Source organism: Lathamus discolor, chromosome 18, assembly GCF_037157495.1.
Source record: "Lathamus discolor isolate bLatDis1 chromosome 18, bLatDis1.hap1, whole genome shotgun sequence".
NCBI lineage: Eukaryota > Metazoa > Chordata > Aves > Psittaciformes > Psittacidae > Lathamus > Lathamus discolor.
In genome coordinates this window covers 1,194,993-1,209,826 of record NC_088901.1, presented here as the reverse complement: position 1 = coordinate 1,209,826, position 14,834 = coordinate 1,194,993, and the positions used below count along the sequence as shown (strand labels likewise).

At 55.9% G+C, this 14,834-nt stretch overlaps 1 protein-coding gene and 1 long non-coding RNA gene across 4 annotated transcripts; one reads left to right on the top strand and one right to left on the bottom strand.

Annotated features, from left to right (window-relative positions):
- Positions 1–6,162: 6,162 nt before the first annotated feature.
- LOC136023398 (uncharacterized) lies at positions 6,163–11,196 on the bottom strand. Of its 3 annotated transcripts, none has more exons than XR_010616570.1 (3): positions 10,949–11,196; positions 8,184–8,573; positions 6,163–6,699 (listed from the first exon to the last, which is right to left on the bottom strand). It is a non-coding gene; the product is annotated as an uncharacterized LOC136023398 (long non-coding RNA). The 3 variants fall into 3 exon arrangements; XR_010616571.1 differs by lacking the exon at positions 6,163–6,699 and having other exon boundaries at positions 6,769–8,362; positions 8,470–8,573; XR_010616569.1 differs by lacking the exon at positions 6,163–6,699 and having other exon boundaries at positions 6,769–8,573.
- C18H1orf216 (chromosome 18 C1orf216 homolog) lies at positions 11,156–14,586 on the top strand. The gene is made up of 2 exons (XM_065697813.1): positions 11,156–11,235; positions 12,208–14,586. Exon 2 carries the CDS (start codon positions 12,224–12,226, stop codon positions 13,055–13,057), a length of 834 nt encoding a protein of 277 aa, XP_065553885.1. The 5' UTR covers positions 11,156–11,235; positions 12,208–12,223; the 3' UTR covers positions 13,058–14,586.
- Positions 14,587–14,834: the final 248 nt, after the last annotated feature.

Sequence of the window (14,834 nt, the reverse complement as noted above, 5' to 3'; positions counted from 1 at the left end):
GTTGAGGCAGTTGGAATTAATTTGCAGGATTTCACTTGGTTGTATGTATGAGGTTTTCTTCCCCCAGATTATTTATCTCTTGTTTCTTCTAGGCTTTTGGGGGCTTTTTTTCTTCATTGCTGCTTTTCTTTTGTAGCCACAACTAAGCCCTTCTCTAGGAACAGCTGCACTAATATTGGAATACAACAAAAACACATCCCTGCCGTGTTTATTGGAGGGTAAATTCTCAAGTCCTTCCTATTATGTAAGCTGCTTAAGTTTACATAAAATTCTTGGCCTTAAGAATGTTTCTTTTAACTGCTTCAGTAGTTTTGGTTTTGTTAATTCCTAGACAGAACTTCCTTTATCATTGACTTGCGCTGTGCTTCTTTCAGTTCCTTCTAGCAGTTCTAATAATTAGTGTAACCTGGATTTGGCGGGGGGAAGTTTAGGGAAGAGAATGAAAGAGGAAAGGTCATTTATCAGATGTTTCTTGAAGAACACCGTAACTGGTAGAAGGTTTCTGAATATCCAGTTGTTTCTCTATCGTGGTGTTTGCACTGATTTGTGAGTTGTACTAATTTAGGACAGATTTATTGGCCAGTAACATTCGAAGCTGCAATTCAGCATCTCTTAATTTGTTAGTAATACCTGCCACTAGAGAGCAGCAAGAGAATGTTCTTCCCCTAGCAAAAGGTGAAGTAAAAGAGTGAGTAAAGCTTAAGCTATACTCTTGACTGACAGGGCAATACTTGAGTTTTCCATGCTCTATGGCATTGCAAAGGATTAAATTTATATAGACTTGCAATTCCTACACTTTGCAGTATAGAATAGTATGTGATGAGCACCTTTAGAAGGTTGGCTTTGTCCTGGTGATCTTGTTGCATACACATAGAAGGGGAAGATTTTTGGCTATTACTCAGAATAGATGTTTCTTCCACAACAATCTTTTGGTAGTTTGGGGTTTGTGAAATGCTGAGGCATACCAAATGCACACCATAAATTACTTGCATGGGAGTATATTCCATGCTGTGTTCCAGTGGTAGGAAGCCCAGGGACAGGGTCTGTAGGACCTGGAATCACGGCAGCAGGAAGGATTGGTGCTGCTGATCCTTATTGTGCCAGACTCCATCTTCCCTCCAGCGATGAGCACTGTGGGTTTTGTCCTGGCTCTTGCTGCTGACCTGCTCCCATCCATCTCATCACTCCAGCCAGCTCTTCCGGTGCTGCCCCTGCCCCACCTCCTGTCTGGCACATTAACTTAGCTTTGGCTTCTCATTTTCAGGTATTGATTCTGGTTGCCCCTCCTGGCACTGTGACAATGCAGCTGTGCTAACAGGGAGAAAAATCCCCCCTTTTGCTGTTGGAAGTGCCAAGAGTGGTCTGGGGCTGGTAGGAGGGACTGCCCAAGGGTTGAGGCAAAGAGGGGTGACATGTGGGTAAGGGTCCTGCACACAGCCCTGGGGCAGTGGTGCATTTCAGCCTGCACAGAAGTGGCCTCTTTGGGCCTGTCCTGGGCTGAAGGAAGAGCTCCTTTCCACTTAATTTGTGCTTTTCCCTTCTAATTACAGTTACAGGTAAGAGTTGGGACTGGTGCTGCTTGGTTTTGGCTTTGCAGGAGATGCCAAAGTGGCTGCATCTTTGTAGGTCACCAGGTTTTCATCTGAGATAGGCAGCTGTAATAATCACACGCCTCTGTGCCTCAGTTTCCCTTTCCTGCATGAGGGATGAGAAGAGTAAAGCCTTTTGGATCTGAGCTCTGATCCTAGACTCACCGCCTTGATGAGAGGAGTGCTGCTAAACTAATTATGCACTATTGCTTGCTGAGTGTGCAGACAGAATGAGCTCTTAGGAGCCTAAATGATAGTAAAGAAATTAAAGGAGAACTTATTAATCAGAGGAAGGGACGGCCTTTGGTCTGTGTTAAAGGTTAACATTGCAGACACGTTTATAATCATAGCTTTCACCACCGCATGGCTCCTCAGGGGCTCAAGGCAGTCACTGAATTATGTTTTCTTCCCCTTATGTTGGTTTTTTTTTCCCTTTTTGCCAAGAGACTGAAGGGGGGAGAGAAAAAAAACTATTTGTTTGTCTTGTCTAATTTAATTTATGTTATTTATCAAATAGACAGGTTATTTGGGAAACCAGACAGACCCAGGCTAAAATCATCTGTATTTCCAACATGTGAAAAATTATCTCGGAATGGACACATGAAAAGGAGTGTGCTGTATGTTTTGTGTGCACTTATCACATGAGCTTCTGCACCTCATCTGTCCTGGACCTTTAATCACTTGTCCCAGACCCAAGTGTGTGGGTTAAAGGACAAAAAGACCCTCAGGCATCCTCCAAGTGTGGGGCAAGGGAGGGTGTCTTCTAGAGCAGCTATGTCACAATTATTTATCCTCTCTGGCTTTCACCCTGCTGCTAAGTTGGTGCATCTTTCCTCCAGGAGTGATGAATAGGGTCCTTTTTGGGGCTCATGAAAACATCTTTAGCATGCATTTGGATTTGGAATGGAGCTGGTGCTAGTTTCAGTATCTGTTTCTTTTCCTTTGGCACTCTGTTATTAAAGAAGGAAACACAGAAAAGAGCAGCAGAACCAGGCAGGAATGGCTTTAGTCTGCCTGAAATGGAGTAGGTAATTCAAGAAGTGCGGAAATACAGCACAAGAATTTAGTAAAAAACCAAGATGCGAGCGCTTTCTGCCATACGAAGGAAAAGGTAACAGCAGAGAGGAAAAACAACCTGTCCTGCTGGACCGAGGATGCAAAGATGTTGCCTCGTGCAGGGGCAGAGCTGGTGCAGAGGGTGCCTGTGCCCCTCTGGCCATTGCTCCTGCTCAGTTATCCTGCCAGGGCAGAGCTTGTAGAATGGTTTGGATTGGAAAAGACCTTGAGATGACCTAGTTCCAACCCCCTGCCACGGAGCTTGGGACCCGCTGGACAGCGGTGAGGGGTCCTGCAGGAGTGGGACACCCAAACTCCTGCTTTATCACTGAGAGCTGAGCCTGGAGTGGGCTCCCCTCACCAGATTGCCCAGCAGCTCCTGCCATGGAAACTAGCTCTGTCTGAGGCTTGCAGCAGGATTGGGCTTATTAGGTGACCTGTAAAGCAAAAGTTCCATTCTCTATTAACTATTAGTCATTAATATTAATTATAACAATGCATGTGCTCCATGTGGACAGATGTTCAGTCCTTGGGGATTAGTATTTTCTCTTGTAGCATCCAGAAGCCCAATTTATGGCTAACTCCAGCTATGCTTCTCCAGGCAGCAGAGATCTAAACCAGCTGTAATTAAAGAAAATGACGTAAAAGATTGCAGGGAGGGGGAGGGTGAGAAGCAAATCTTGCAGCTTTGCAAGAGATTAATTTCATTTTTAGCTAGTATTTTTCCTTCTGCTCCTCAAGGCTGTTTTCATGCAACACGCTCTGTGCTGCTTCCCTTCTACTGGCCTATTGATTTTCAATAGTTGATGATGCTCGTGCATGTGATGATGGGGGATCAGTACCTGAGAGGTGTGTTCTCTTTGCATGGTAAGATGTGCATGTTTCATACTTGTCCTAATGCTCACCCAGCACCCCAAAAGCCACTTGTAGCATCTAAACTATAACAGCTCCTGAGGTGTCACTGCCACTGACTGACTGCATTCCCTTTTTGCTGGAAAGGGAAAAGAAGAGGAAGGAAAAGATTAGATGAGGTCAAGGCAGCTGGCAAAGACCCCCCCCAGATACTTGCAGGGAGCAAAAGCAGGGCTGGAGGAGCTGGATTTGGTACTCACCAGCCAGCACCAAAGCCCCAACCCCTATAGAATTCTGGAGCGGTTGGGATTTGTCCATGGCTCCTGTTAAAAGGGTGTGAGTGATGCTGCTGGTGTCTCCAGTTTCACTGGAAACTGGTGATGTCAAACCCCATCGTGGTGCATCATTCCTATTCCTACCCTGCCTCTGCCTTCCACTTCCATCTCTCCATCGGCAACAGGCCTAAACGCAGGGCTACAGCCCGACTTGCTCTGCTCCCTGTCAGCCCTTTGGCTTCAGTGAGATCCCATCTGTGGTCCAGTGAGGAGGTGTCCCTCCAGGATCACTTTCCTGCCACAGAGCCCGGCTGGGGCTGCACTGGGATCTGGTTTTGCCACCTGGGCTGCTCTCTCTTTGCCCCTGCTCCTCAGGCAGGCTCAGCCCCTGAGCCTCTCCCAGGCACAGAGCAGGGTGAGCATGGCTTTGGCACTTGCCTGTGTCCCCCCCACCCCTTCCCCAAGTCGCAATGAATAAATCATTGTTTTATTAAGGAGAAGCAGCTGCTTTTTTCCTTGCCTTTTTTTCCTGACACTCCATCCGTACCCACGCGAGCCCTTTGGCACATGCTCGAACGCCAAAAGCCCCATTGAGGGCCCCTGAAGCATAGCAATTGATACACAGAGATCCCCAAATCCCATTCAGGAGCCGGCTTTTCTGCACGAGCAGCCTCTAAACAGCTAATTCACTGCTCTTTTTGTCGCCGGGGTTAAGTGGTTAAGTGTGTGTGGATCCCATAAAAGGCCTTTACTCCATGAAAAGCTATATTTACATTGTAATCACCAAAGAACTGTTTAGGCAGTCAATAGTGGGGCAGGCACGGTGGGGGCTCCCCGGCCTGCCCCTCACCTCTCCCGCTGATCCTCCTGGAGCAGGACTTTTGTGGGATTATGTCCCTCCTCGCCAGCTGCCAGGAGCTGATGCTCTTTGTCTCTGTGTAGAGCTGGGGACCCGACCCATGGTGCATCCCCACCTCAGCATCCTGCATCCCGGTGGCCCAAGCATCCCTGGCGGGGACAGCACCTTCTGGTCCTGTACATCATGGCCATGGCGAGCACAGGGCAGGACCCCAATCCCACATAAAGGAACCCCCTCATTAATTAACCACCCATCATTATGAGGCAGGTCCTCCTCAGTACCCCTGTGTGCGAAGTGCGAGCTCAAATTCTATCACTTTAACAAGATTAATTGAGCACAGCAAAGAATGGCAAAAGCTAAATTAATTCACCAAGAGCAAGGCGAGGGCTTCCCTTTCCACCAGGAGCAATTTCCATGTAATCAATTAGATGATGTTCCAACTGATATCCCCGTCGGGGAACGTGCCTGCTCTCCCCACATGGGTGTGAATATTCATAATGGCTACACTGTGAGAGTAAATACAGGAGAAATCCCCCCGTGTTCCCCTGCGAGCCCCTGTGGGGTTTGCTCAGGAGGGAATAGCACTGGAGTGGCCAGTGGGAATGGGATGCCGCATCCCACCAGGCACAGGGATGCGGATCGTAGTGGTGCTGGAGGTGGAGATGGGGATGGCGGTCAGAGTGATGATGAGGATGGAGACAGGGATGGGTCTGGAGATGGGGATGCTGCTGCCAGCAGAGCTCCCTATTGGGGAGCAATTGCAAACCACACCGGTCCCATTGCAAACCGCACGGAGCGAACTGGCTGCAGCCCCTGGGACACTGCCACCAACCACTGGGTGCTGGAGCAGCAGTGCCAGGAGCTGCAGGGCACGCGTGTGCCGGCTCTGGGTGCTCCCTTCCCTGCTGTGTTTGTCTTGTCTGCGCCTCAGAAACGGAAATGAAAGTGGTTTTATAGTCATCAATTACACCCTGGGACCTGCGCGGTGCCTCCTGTGAGCTGTGTGATGGAACGAGTTTAAAAGTGTTTTACTGCACCCTCCAGCCCTATGGAAATTGTAATTACGAGGCTGAACAGGCCGGTGCAGCAGAGGAGGTGATTTTCCCCAGTGGGCAAAACACCCCCATGGCTGGGGCTCTTGACTGCAGGATGGCCGGGAGGAGCATTCTGGGACACGGGTGCCTGGTGTGCTCTGGGTCCCTGGCCATGCACCACGGCCCTTTCCAGTGTCACCCATCGGCGCTGGTGCATTGCTGGATCCCATGTCCCGGCATCTGCATCACTGCGGGGTTTTGTTTCCCCTCTGGTTTGGCTCCCGCCTGCATCTTTCAAAGGCTCTGGAGCAGCAGTGGCTCCCTTCCTCCCCCGGCCAGCGCACATTGTTCACATTAGAGCCTAAATGAAAGGATATTGTTGGTTCCTGTCCGCGGATAATAACCTCAGTAGCGGAGGGAATTTCACCCATGCAGAGAGCATTTGCCAGGCTGTTCCCGACAGGAAAGCCCTTTGCTGGGGTCCGTCTCACTGGGCTGATGGCTGATGGGAATGGACCCGCTGGGAAGCAGGGGTTTATCTCGGCGTCCCACTCTAATTGCCGAAAACTCTGCTTTCTGACCTCAAAAATGTGCTACTGCTCCTCATCCAGCACAGGGCACCTGCAGAGCCCAGGATTAGCACGGCAAAGCACCGGCTGCCAGCCGCCCGCTCTGCCATCCCTAAGGAAAAGTGCTCCTGTTCCCAAATACCCACAGGATTTTGGTTTTCCTTGTTTTCCATCCCATTACCTTCTCTCCTAGGGGAATCTAAACCCCTCACCCTGCCATGGAAAGGAAAGAAAGGGGAAGGAAAGGCTCCATCCCTCCCTTGGAGCAGGATCTGCAGGATGCAGAGCCTGGGCACCCCTGTCCCACCCGGCTGCAACGTGGGCAGGCATTTAACTGTACCCTCAGAATCCCACGTTTTCAGGCGGTTTTCCTCGGATTGAATTCCTGCAGATGTTCGGGCTTGTCCCGGGTGAAGCTTGCTCGAAGTCCTCCACTGGAGCAGTTTCCACATCACAAAGTTCCCTCTGCAATCAAACATTTCATTTCCACCAGCACAATATAAGATGATTCCTTCAGGTTAGAGTCTGCTACAGTTCTTAATCAAAGCAGGGCAGCTGAAACAAAGCCCTTTATTGAATGTTGTGACAAAGGGATAAATTAAAGCATTTACGGAATGCATCAGATTCGTGTCCAAGACTGAAATTTCAAAATCCTGAAGTTTTCCTGCATTATGAGGTCCAAATGCGGAGCTCTTCTCTTTCAGGACAAGTGTGCAGCAGTTGGGGTGCAGGAGGTTGTGCTGCCGTGACCGTTCCATCCACGGGGATGGTCCCATTACTGCCAAGAGGTCTGTGCTGCAGGATGTGGTGGTCGGGGACCGGCATGGGACAAGGACCGTGCTGGCATGGATTGCTTGCTGTGTAGGTCCCGTTCCACCAGCCCTTTTGTATTCAATACAGCAGCCCCTTCCAAATTACTTACACCAGCCCTTTCTAAGGGGAAGCTCATTGCAGTGGCTTGTTTTGCTCGAAATGGTTAGGTTTTGGTGAGGGCAACAGCACACCCAAACACACACTGAGCCATAATCTGTAATTCGTGGGTGTTTCTGCCTTTAGTGTATTATTATTGTATTAGTTATTATATTATTATTGTATTAGTTATTATATTATTATTGTATTAGTTATTATATTATTATTGTATTAGTTATTATATTGTTATTTGGATCATTTATTATTATGGCAGTGGAAGCGTTGTCCCATCCCTGGCAGTGCTCAAGGCCAGGTTGAACAGGGCTTGGGGCAACCTGCTCTAGCAGAAGGTGTCCCTGCCCATGGCAGGGGTTGGAACTGGATGAGCTTTAAGATCCCATCAACCCAAACCATTCCATGATTCCGTGATTTGCCAGCTGGGAACCCCCTGCCCTGGGCTGGGGATGTGGCCCATGGCCAGAGCAATCACAGGGACCCGGAGGCAGGCTCCTGCAGCACAGGGAAGTGACTCCATGGGCAAAGCCAGCCCCGAGGCAGTGAGCTCCCATCCTTCCCCCTTCCTCTCCGTTTCCCAAACAATTTCCTAACCAGACCTTTCTGTCTGGAGTTTATCAGTGATTCACCGGCCAAGAGGAAATGGTGCTTTTTTGGGCCCCGCTCTGATGGAAGGGGTGGAGTTGGCACCCATATTCCCCTTTCGTAGCTCAGCAGCGGATGAACCCCAGAGGCGATGCCTGCAGGACAGCAGCTCCGCTCTCCTGGCAGAGCGCAGCTCCCTGAACAAGATAAACCCCTTCTGGGGAGGTGGCGAAAGCAAAGAGGAAGGAGGCTGCTCTGGGGCACAGGCGGCTCGGTGGTGGGGTCAGTCCCCCCTCGGGTGATGGGGCTCTGTGTCACCATCCCCAAGGGCTCGTCCCTCCCTCAGCTCCCTGCTGGGCTCCCTACCCCTTCCTCCACTTCCTCCTCTTCCTCCCCCTGGTGCATCCCAAGGGCTGATCCTCAGGGGTGCAGGCTCTGACCTCCAGTCCTGTGGGAACAGTCTGCAGGATTCCCGGCTCCTCTGAAATCCAATCTGGCTGCAGATTCCTGGCATTTTTCACCAAATCCAGTGCATCTGTCACTGCCTTTAATTCAGATAGAACTGCGATTTGTTTTACAGGTAGAGCAAGGACCAGCCCAGGTCCTGGGGCTGCAGAACCTGTGGGAAATGCAGGTGATGGGATGCTGCATGTGAGGGCACCCCACGATGGGATGGGGACAGGGATGAAGGTGGAATAGGGCCAGGCTGGCAGTGACGCTTCCCACCTCAAAGCCAGTGGCTTTGCCATCCCATCCCTGGAGAGGAGCAGGAGCACTTGCACAGCCTGAGGACGCTTTCCTTTTCCTCAGCCTACAAAGAGGACCAAGACCTATGAAAATAAGAGCACTGTTTTTAAACGTAGTGAGGCCAAGAGGACAAACCCCTTAGAGCATCCTCCCCTCTCCACCAGGAGGACCTGCCAGCGCTCCTGACATGAGGTTTTCCAGCCCCAACCCTGCAACGCAATGGCCCCAGTGGCTCCACGAACCCTGCACCCATCCGTCCTCCATCAGCATCCCCGATGGCCACGTCTTCACCCTGCTGAGCAGCGCTGCTCCCTCCCAGCCACCAGCTCCCTGGGCCGCTCCTTTGTGTCCCCCCCTTTGCCTTCAGCCGAATGTGTTCACAATTAGAGGGGAGTCAGCGGCGGGGCAGCGGCGCTGGGGTCACCGCTGTTTGCTTTCATTTCTCCGGGAGCTTTTCGGGAGCTTTCCCTCCTCCCTTATTGGACTCAGCTGAGGCGCTGGGGAGGCCGCTGCGCTGCAGGGCGCTTCTTTCTTCTGGCCTTGCCTTTTATTGCAGGGCTTCACCCTTAACTCTTTCAGCACGGGTGCAGCGAGGACAAACGCTGAGCCCAAGGGGAGGCTGCCAGGGACCCGGTCTGGTGCCTTCTGGATTGGCTCCGGGGGGTCAGCCTGGACCCCTCTGAGCCCCGAGGAGCACGGTGCTCATCTCGCCCCGGATCCAGCCCTGGAGCCCCAGGGCCTGCCTCGGTCTGCGCAAACGATTTTTAATTTCCTGGAGGGAGAGCTTTTGATTTATTTCTGGAACAAAGCAGGGGAAGGAAAGGGGAGGGGAAGAGGACTCAAATCCATCACTAAGCCCCCTCTACCTCCAAACCTTCGCTCTCCTCCCGCCCCCAAAGGGATCAGCCCAGCCGTCCCCATGTCCCCACGTCCCCTCTCTCCTGCACCATAAGTCGGGGCTCCCCACAGCAGTCCCCCCTGGCAGTGTCCATGGGGCAGCTGGCTCGCAGGGAACCGGAGCTGTTTTCACTGTGAGCAGCGAACCCCTCTGGTCTCCATCAAACCCCGGTCTGGGGGCGCTGGCCGGAACCTGAGCGGCACCAGTGAAACCAAGGCCAGCGGGGCAGACCCCTGTGCACAGTGCTCCTGGATCGCCCCATGGCCCCGGCACCAGCTCGGCTCCTGCCATGGCTTCGGGGAGGTTCCCATCAGCACCAGTGGAACCGGAGCCAACGCAGGTTGGAGCAGGCTCCTGCCCATCCGCACCCTGCGGCCCCACCGGCATCCCTGGGGATGAGTAAAGCTGAGACAGGAGCAAACCCCAGGAGCCAGACTTCACTTTTGTTTCGCTTGTTGAAGTCCATGATGAAAAGGGCCCGGGTCAGACGCGCCTCCTCCCAGCCAGCAGACGGTCCCTGAATGGATGGAGCCTTCCTCCTTGCTCTCAGTGAGGGCTGTTTTGCTTTGCTTTGAGACCAGGCCACAAACCGGCTCCAAGAAGCTCAGCTCAAGGCAAAGCTGAGCCCATTGTTTGCCCAGATTCTTTCCTGCCCATTCGCAGACGCCTCTGAGCCGGGTTCTGCCTTTCCGGTGGGGCAGGGAGGTTTTGTTTCTTCAGTCTCAGGCTTCCCCAGGAGTGCTGCAGCCCAAGTGCCCCAGTTACAGCTCTGGTTCCTGCCCCACCGATTCCCCCTTGATGGAGGTGTTGAAGCCTTTGGGGCTGGAGCAGCCCGGAGCAGGAAAGGCTGCCCAGGGGCCTGCCAGGGAGATGGGAAGTTAAAAGAACCTATTTATCACTTATTAGCATTATTCCACTGCTCTGAACCCTCGCAACATCACGGGGAAACATCAGTTTGTGGTGCTTCAACCCCAGTCCCACCTCCAACAGTCCAGAGCTTCAGAGAGGATCTTTGTGCACCCTGAAAGCACCTTCATCCCTTCTCCTCCCGCTCGGGCTGGGTGGGAGATGCCGAGCGCTTGGCTTTGGATGGGGCAGCCTTGGTCTGCAGAGCCCTTGGGGTGACGGCACCGTGCTCCCCTCAGAGCTACCGGCGGATGCTGGTGAAGGCCACGCGGGGTGGACCAAGCAGGAGGTGAGAGCATCGCTGCTGGAGGCAGCTCTGGGTAACGGGGGGGTCCGCAGCACCCCGGCTGCCCCCGGTCTCACCGCCTCCCGCTGCGTGCCCCCCCCAGCACACAGCCGGGCCGCACAAGGCCCCCGTTACCCCTCGCAGCCTCATGGCGCTTCATGTGACCCCCACGGGAGCCCTTTGATGTCGCTGAGCCTTTCCCCTCCCCAGCGCCCGGACACCCCGGCTCTGCGAATAAAGGCCCCACTGAGCACCCAGCGCCCCCCGGGGACCAGCTGAGGGTCACGGGACCGGCGGGACGCGGGTACCCCCGGCGCTGGGGCGTCAACACCCGGGTACCCCGGCCGCGACAGGATGCACCCACATACCCGGTGCACGGGGGTGCCGGGGGCTCCATCCATGGCCCCCCGCAGACCCGAACCTCTCCGGTTCTCCCGTTCCTAAGCAGGCAGGAGGGCCGCTCCCCGCGGGACGCTGCGGGCGCGCCCGGATGCGCCCATGCGGAGCCCGCAGCCCCGTTCCCCCCCACCCTCAGCGTGGCCAGAGGGGGGCCGCGGGCGCCGTCGGAAGTGCGGCCGTGACGCGTCCCCACGCGGGGCCGCTTCCGCTCCCACCCGCGGCGGCGGCGGCGGCGGCGGCAGCGAACCGAGCCCCGGTGAGTGCTCGGCGGGGCGGGCGGAGCGGATGGGGCCGGAGCGGGGTCGGGGGCAGGCGCGGCTCGGCCGGGTGCGGGTCTGAGCGTGCAGGGGTGCCCCCCCCGGGGTCGAAGCGGAGCCCCCAGCCCCGGGCAGCGCAGGTGATGGTGCCCGTGGGCTCACCCCCCCCCCCCCCCGCCGTTCTCGCCATCCCCCCGCCGGTGCCATCCTTGGAAGCAGCGGTTCCAGAGCTGGGTGCTCCTGGCCTGGGCATCGTGGGCGCCGCAGGGAGCGCCCCGCGCCCGGCCGTGGGGTGCAGGGCTGAGGGGATGCGACCGGGTTTGTGCCGTGCCGTGGGGCATCTGCACTGAGAGCGGCGCTGGGGCAGCCTGGGGGAGAGGCTCCTGAAGGGAGACCTGAGAGCAGCTCCAGTGCCTGAAGGGGCTGCAGGAAACCTGGAGAGGGGCTTGGGACAAGGGCCTGTAGGGACAGGCCAAGGGGAATGGCTTGAACCTGCCCGAGGGGAGACTGAGCTGAGCTCTTAGGCAGAAGCTCTTCCCTGTGAGGGTGCTGAGGTGCTGGCACAGGGTGCCCAGAGAAGCTGTGGCTGCCCCATCCCTGGCAGTGCTCAAGGCCAGGCTGGACACAGGGGCTTGGAGCTCAAACGTTGCCGGAGCAGAGCGCGCTGGCGATGCCCTCCGACAGGCACCGAGGGGAGCTGTGGAAGCCTGAGTTTTGGCTGGAGGAGAGATGGGTGGATGGGTCCCTGCCTCAGGCTTTAGCATCAGGTGAGAAGTCACCTCTGGATGATGTTGCTTGGGGACACACTGAGAGCAGCAGCCAAATGCCAGGAAGGGATAAGCCCGTGACTTGGGTTCAGCAGCATTAAGACAGGCAAATAAAGAGAATATTGCTCCTGCTGCAGCCGGTCAGTGCTGGTCGTGCCAGCCCGGGGACCCCCAGCGTGTTATGGCTCCGCATCTCTCTTGCAGGCAGGTCACCAGCGAGATGTTTGCTGTCTGCCCTGCGGCAAATGCCCCGTTCCGGCAGGGCCGGGGGGGCCCAGCGCTGGACACGGCCACCCCAGGGGCCGGGCATGGACAGGATTCCAACTCCAACTTCGTGGGAGAGGTTTGTGACAGCAACGAGAACTGGAGCCGGGCAGTGCCGGGCTCCGCGCCGGAGGAGAGCTCCAGGCGGAGCGAAACCACGGCAAATCCATCGGATAATCTGCTGTTATTAATGCACAGACAGATGGCCCAGGGCCGGCCCGCGGGCCCCCCCCTGAGCCTGGGCGCTGCGCGGCCGCAGCCCCCCGAGCAGGGGGTGCGCAGCCCCCCCGAGGGAGCGGAGGTCGATGGGGCTGGGGGCCAAAGCGCTGGCACCGAGGAGGCAGGCGGGGGCTACGGCAAGTCCCTGAGCTCCCCCGTGGAGGACAATGGCTACGGCAGCAGCTCCCTCAGCATCGACAGCCCCGAAAGCGCCTGCGGGAGCACTTGGGACCCTCCTACCTCTGTCCCCATCCCCAGGAGCCCACCGCAGGCAGGGGCGTCCGAGCCTGAGCCGGGGACCCTCTTCCCGGTGCTGGCAGCGGCCGTGCAGCACCTCCAGGACAAGGAGCGCTTCAAGGAGCGGGAGAAGGAGAAGCACCACATCCAGCTGGTGATGTACCGGCGCCTGGCCCTGCTGCGCTGGATCCACGGCCTCCAGCAGAAAGTCGTGGACCAGCAGAACCGGCTGCAGGAGAGTTTCGACACCATCCTGGATAACCGCAAGGAGCTCATCCGTTGCATGCAGCACGGCCCCGTGTGCCCCGCCGGCGCGGCCGCCGCCAGCCCATGACGTGCCACTGGTGCCCTCCTGGCTGGTGGCATCTCCATGCTGCATGCCTATGTGGAGTGCTGCTGGGCACCAGGGCACCCACCTTGTCCTTCCCATCTCTCTCCAGTGTAGCTGAGCATCCCCAAACGTTCCCTCTGCATGGGAATTCATTTCCGTCTGCTCCGTGCCCTGCTGGTCTGGGGACCGTGTGGCTTGGACCCCAGGACCTTGGGGTTTGCTGGGCCCAGCGTGGTGAGGCTCATCCTTTACATCTCATTTGTGGTCCCTTGTATGAGCCCGGGACGTGTGCTGGGACAGGCCCTGCAGCGAGCCCCGTGCGGTGTCACCTCGAGGGCTTCAGGGCAGCAGAGCTTTTCAGTGTGCCTGGGCAGAGAGCTCCGCGTGTGCTCGGGCACCAGCACAAGCTCACTTTGTCCCCCTATCACACTCACACCAGTGTGCATGTACCGGAACAGTGGTGTGGTGTGGGCAAGGCGTCCTGAGCTGTTCCTCCGGACTCGCCTGGGTGCACTGCTTAATGAAGCACGTGTGGAAGCTTTGCAGATGAGATCTAAACTCCTGCGGAGAGATGGAGAGGGAGAAAAAACCAAACTGGTTCTGAAAAGTGGCCTCAGGATGCTGGGTTCACATGCAGTGTTCTTTTGGTTTGAGTCAGTGGCAGAGAGGAGTGAATTTCGATCTGTCCTTACAGGCAGTGTGTGGGTGCACGTCTCTCTGTTGTGGGAGATGCTTTAACACGGTGCATGGTCAGGAAGCTGCTTGCAAGCTTGTGCTGTTGGTGTTCATATTAATTTATCATTTGGAAGCAGAGAATCTGTTTCTAGTCTGCGTTTTACCCAGCGAGGACTGCGTACAGAATACAGAGAGCTGGTGACTGCAGTGGAGGTGCTGTGTTTGCTGCGTTAGCTCTTAGGACACGCATTCTGTTTAAGCTGCTGAAATGGGTGGAGCAGCAGTGGGGTGGTTTCACTGTACGGAGGGGACCGTGCTCCTGCCTGCTGCCCCTGTGCAAAGCCAGGCACTGGTTTTGTTTCTCACCTGCAAAAGGAGGATGAGGAATTGCTGAGGTCCCAAACCTCGTCCTGCGCTCGCCGTGGAGCTGAGGGGTGGCTGCATCCCCACCGGGACAGGGTCCCGGCTTCCACCGACCACGAGATGCTGCTGCACCACAAAGAAATGGCCATGGCCAGGCTGTGACCAGTAGGGCCAGGCTGCACCGAGCCTTCTCCATCCCACACCGGGGCATAGCCGGGCTCTGCTCCTGCCCGAGCCTGTGGGTAAATTGAGATCTGCAAAACTCTGCTTCCAAAAAGGACGTGGTGGTGGCAAAGGGTACCCTGGGCTCAAAGCGACCTGTGCTGGCCACTGCGCCCGGTGCTGGGGACCTGAGGAGGCCGGCAGCATCGCACCCTCACTGCTTCGCCACCCTCCTCCTTGCTCATATCCAGTGCCTGCTGCCTGTGTTGCATTATCCCAAGCGTGTGTTCGTGGGCATGTTGCACACCGTAATAAAAGCCTTGGAGGTGAAATTGCTGAGCCCTGGGTGGATTTGTTCCTTTATGTCCCCTCCCTTTCCCTCCAGGGGCGTGCAGTGGGTCCACGCGTGCTCACCACAGGGTGCTGGAGCGCACAGAGCATGGGGCACGCACAGCTCTTGGCACCCTCCTCCCATCCCTGCATCCCTGGGCACACCGCGGTCCTGGGGTGCAGGATTGGCCCTCTACCGTGGAGAGAGCATGGCTTGAAGTGGGGGGGGACCAGATTGCGCAGGCACCTG

What these genes read in the sequence shown, in the direction of transcription:
- C18H1orf216 (XM_065697813.1), top strand. Translation starts at nt 12,224, where the DNA reads ATGTTTGCTGTCTGCCCTGCGGCAAATGCCCCGTTCCGGCAGGGCCGG.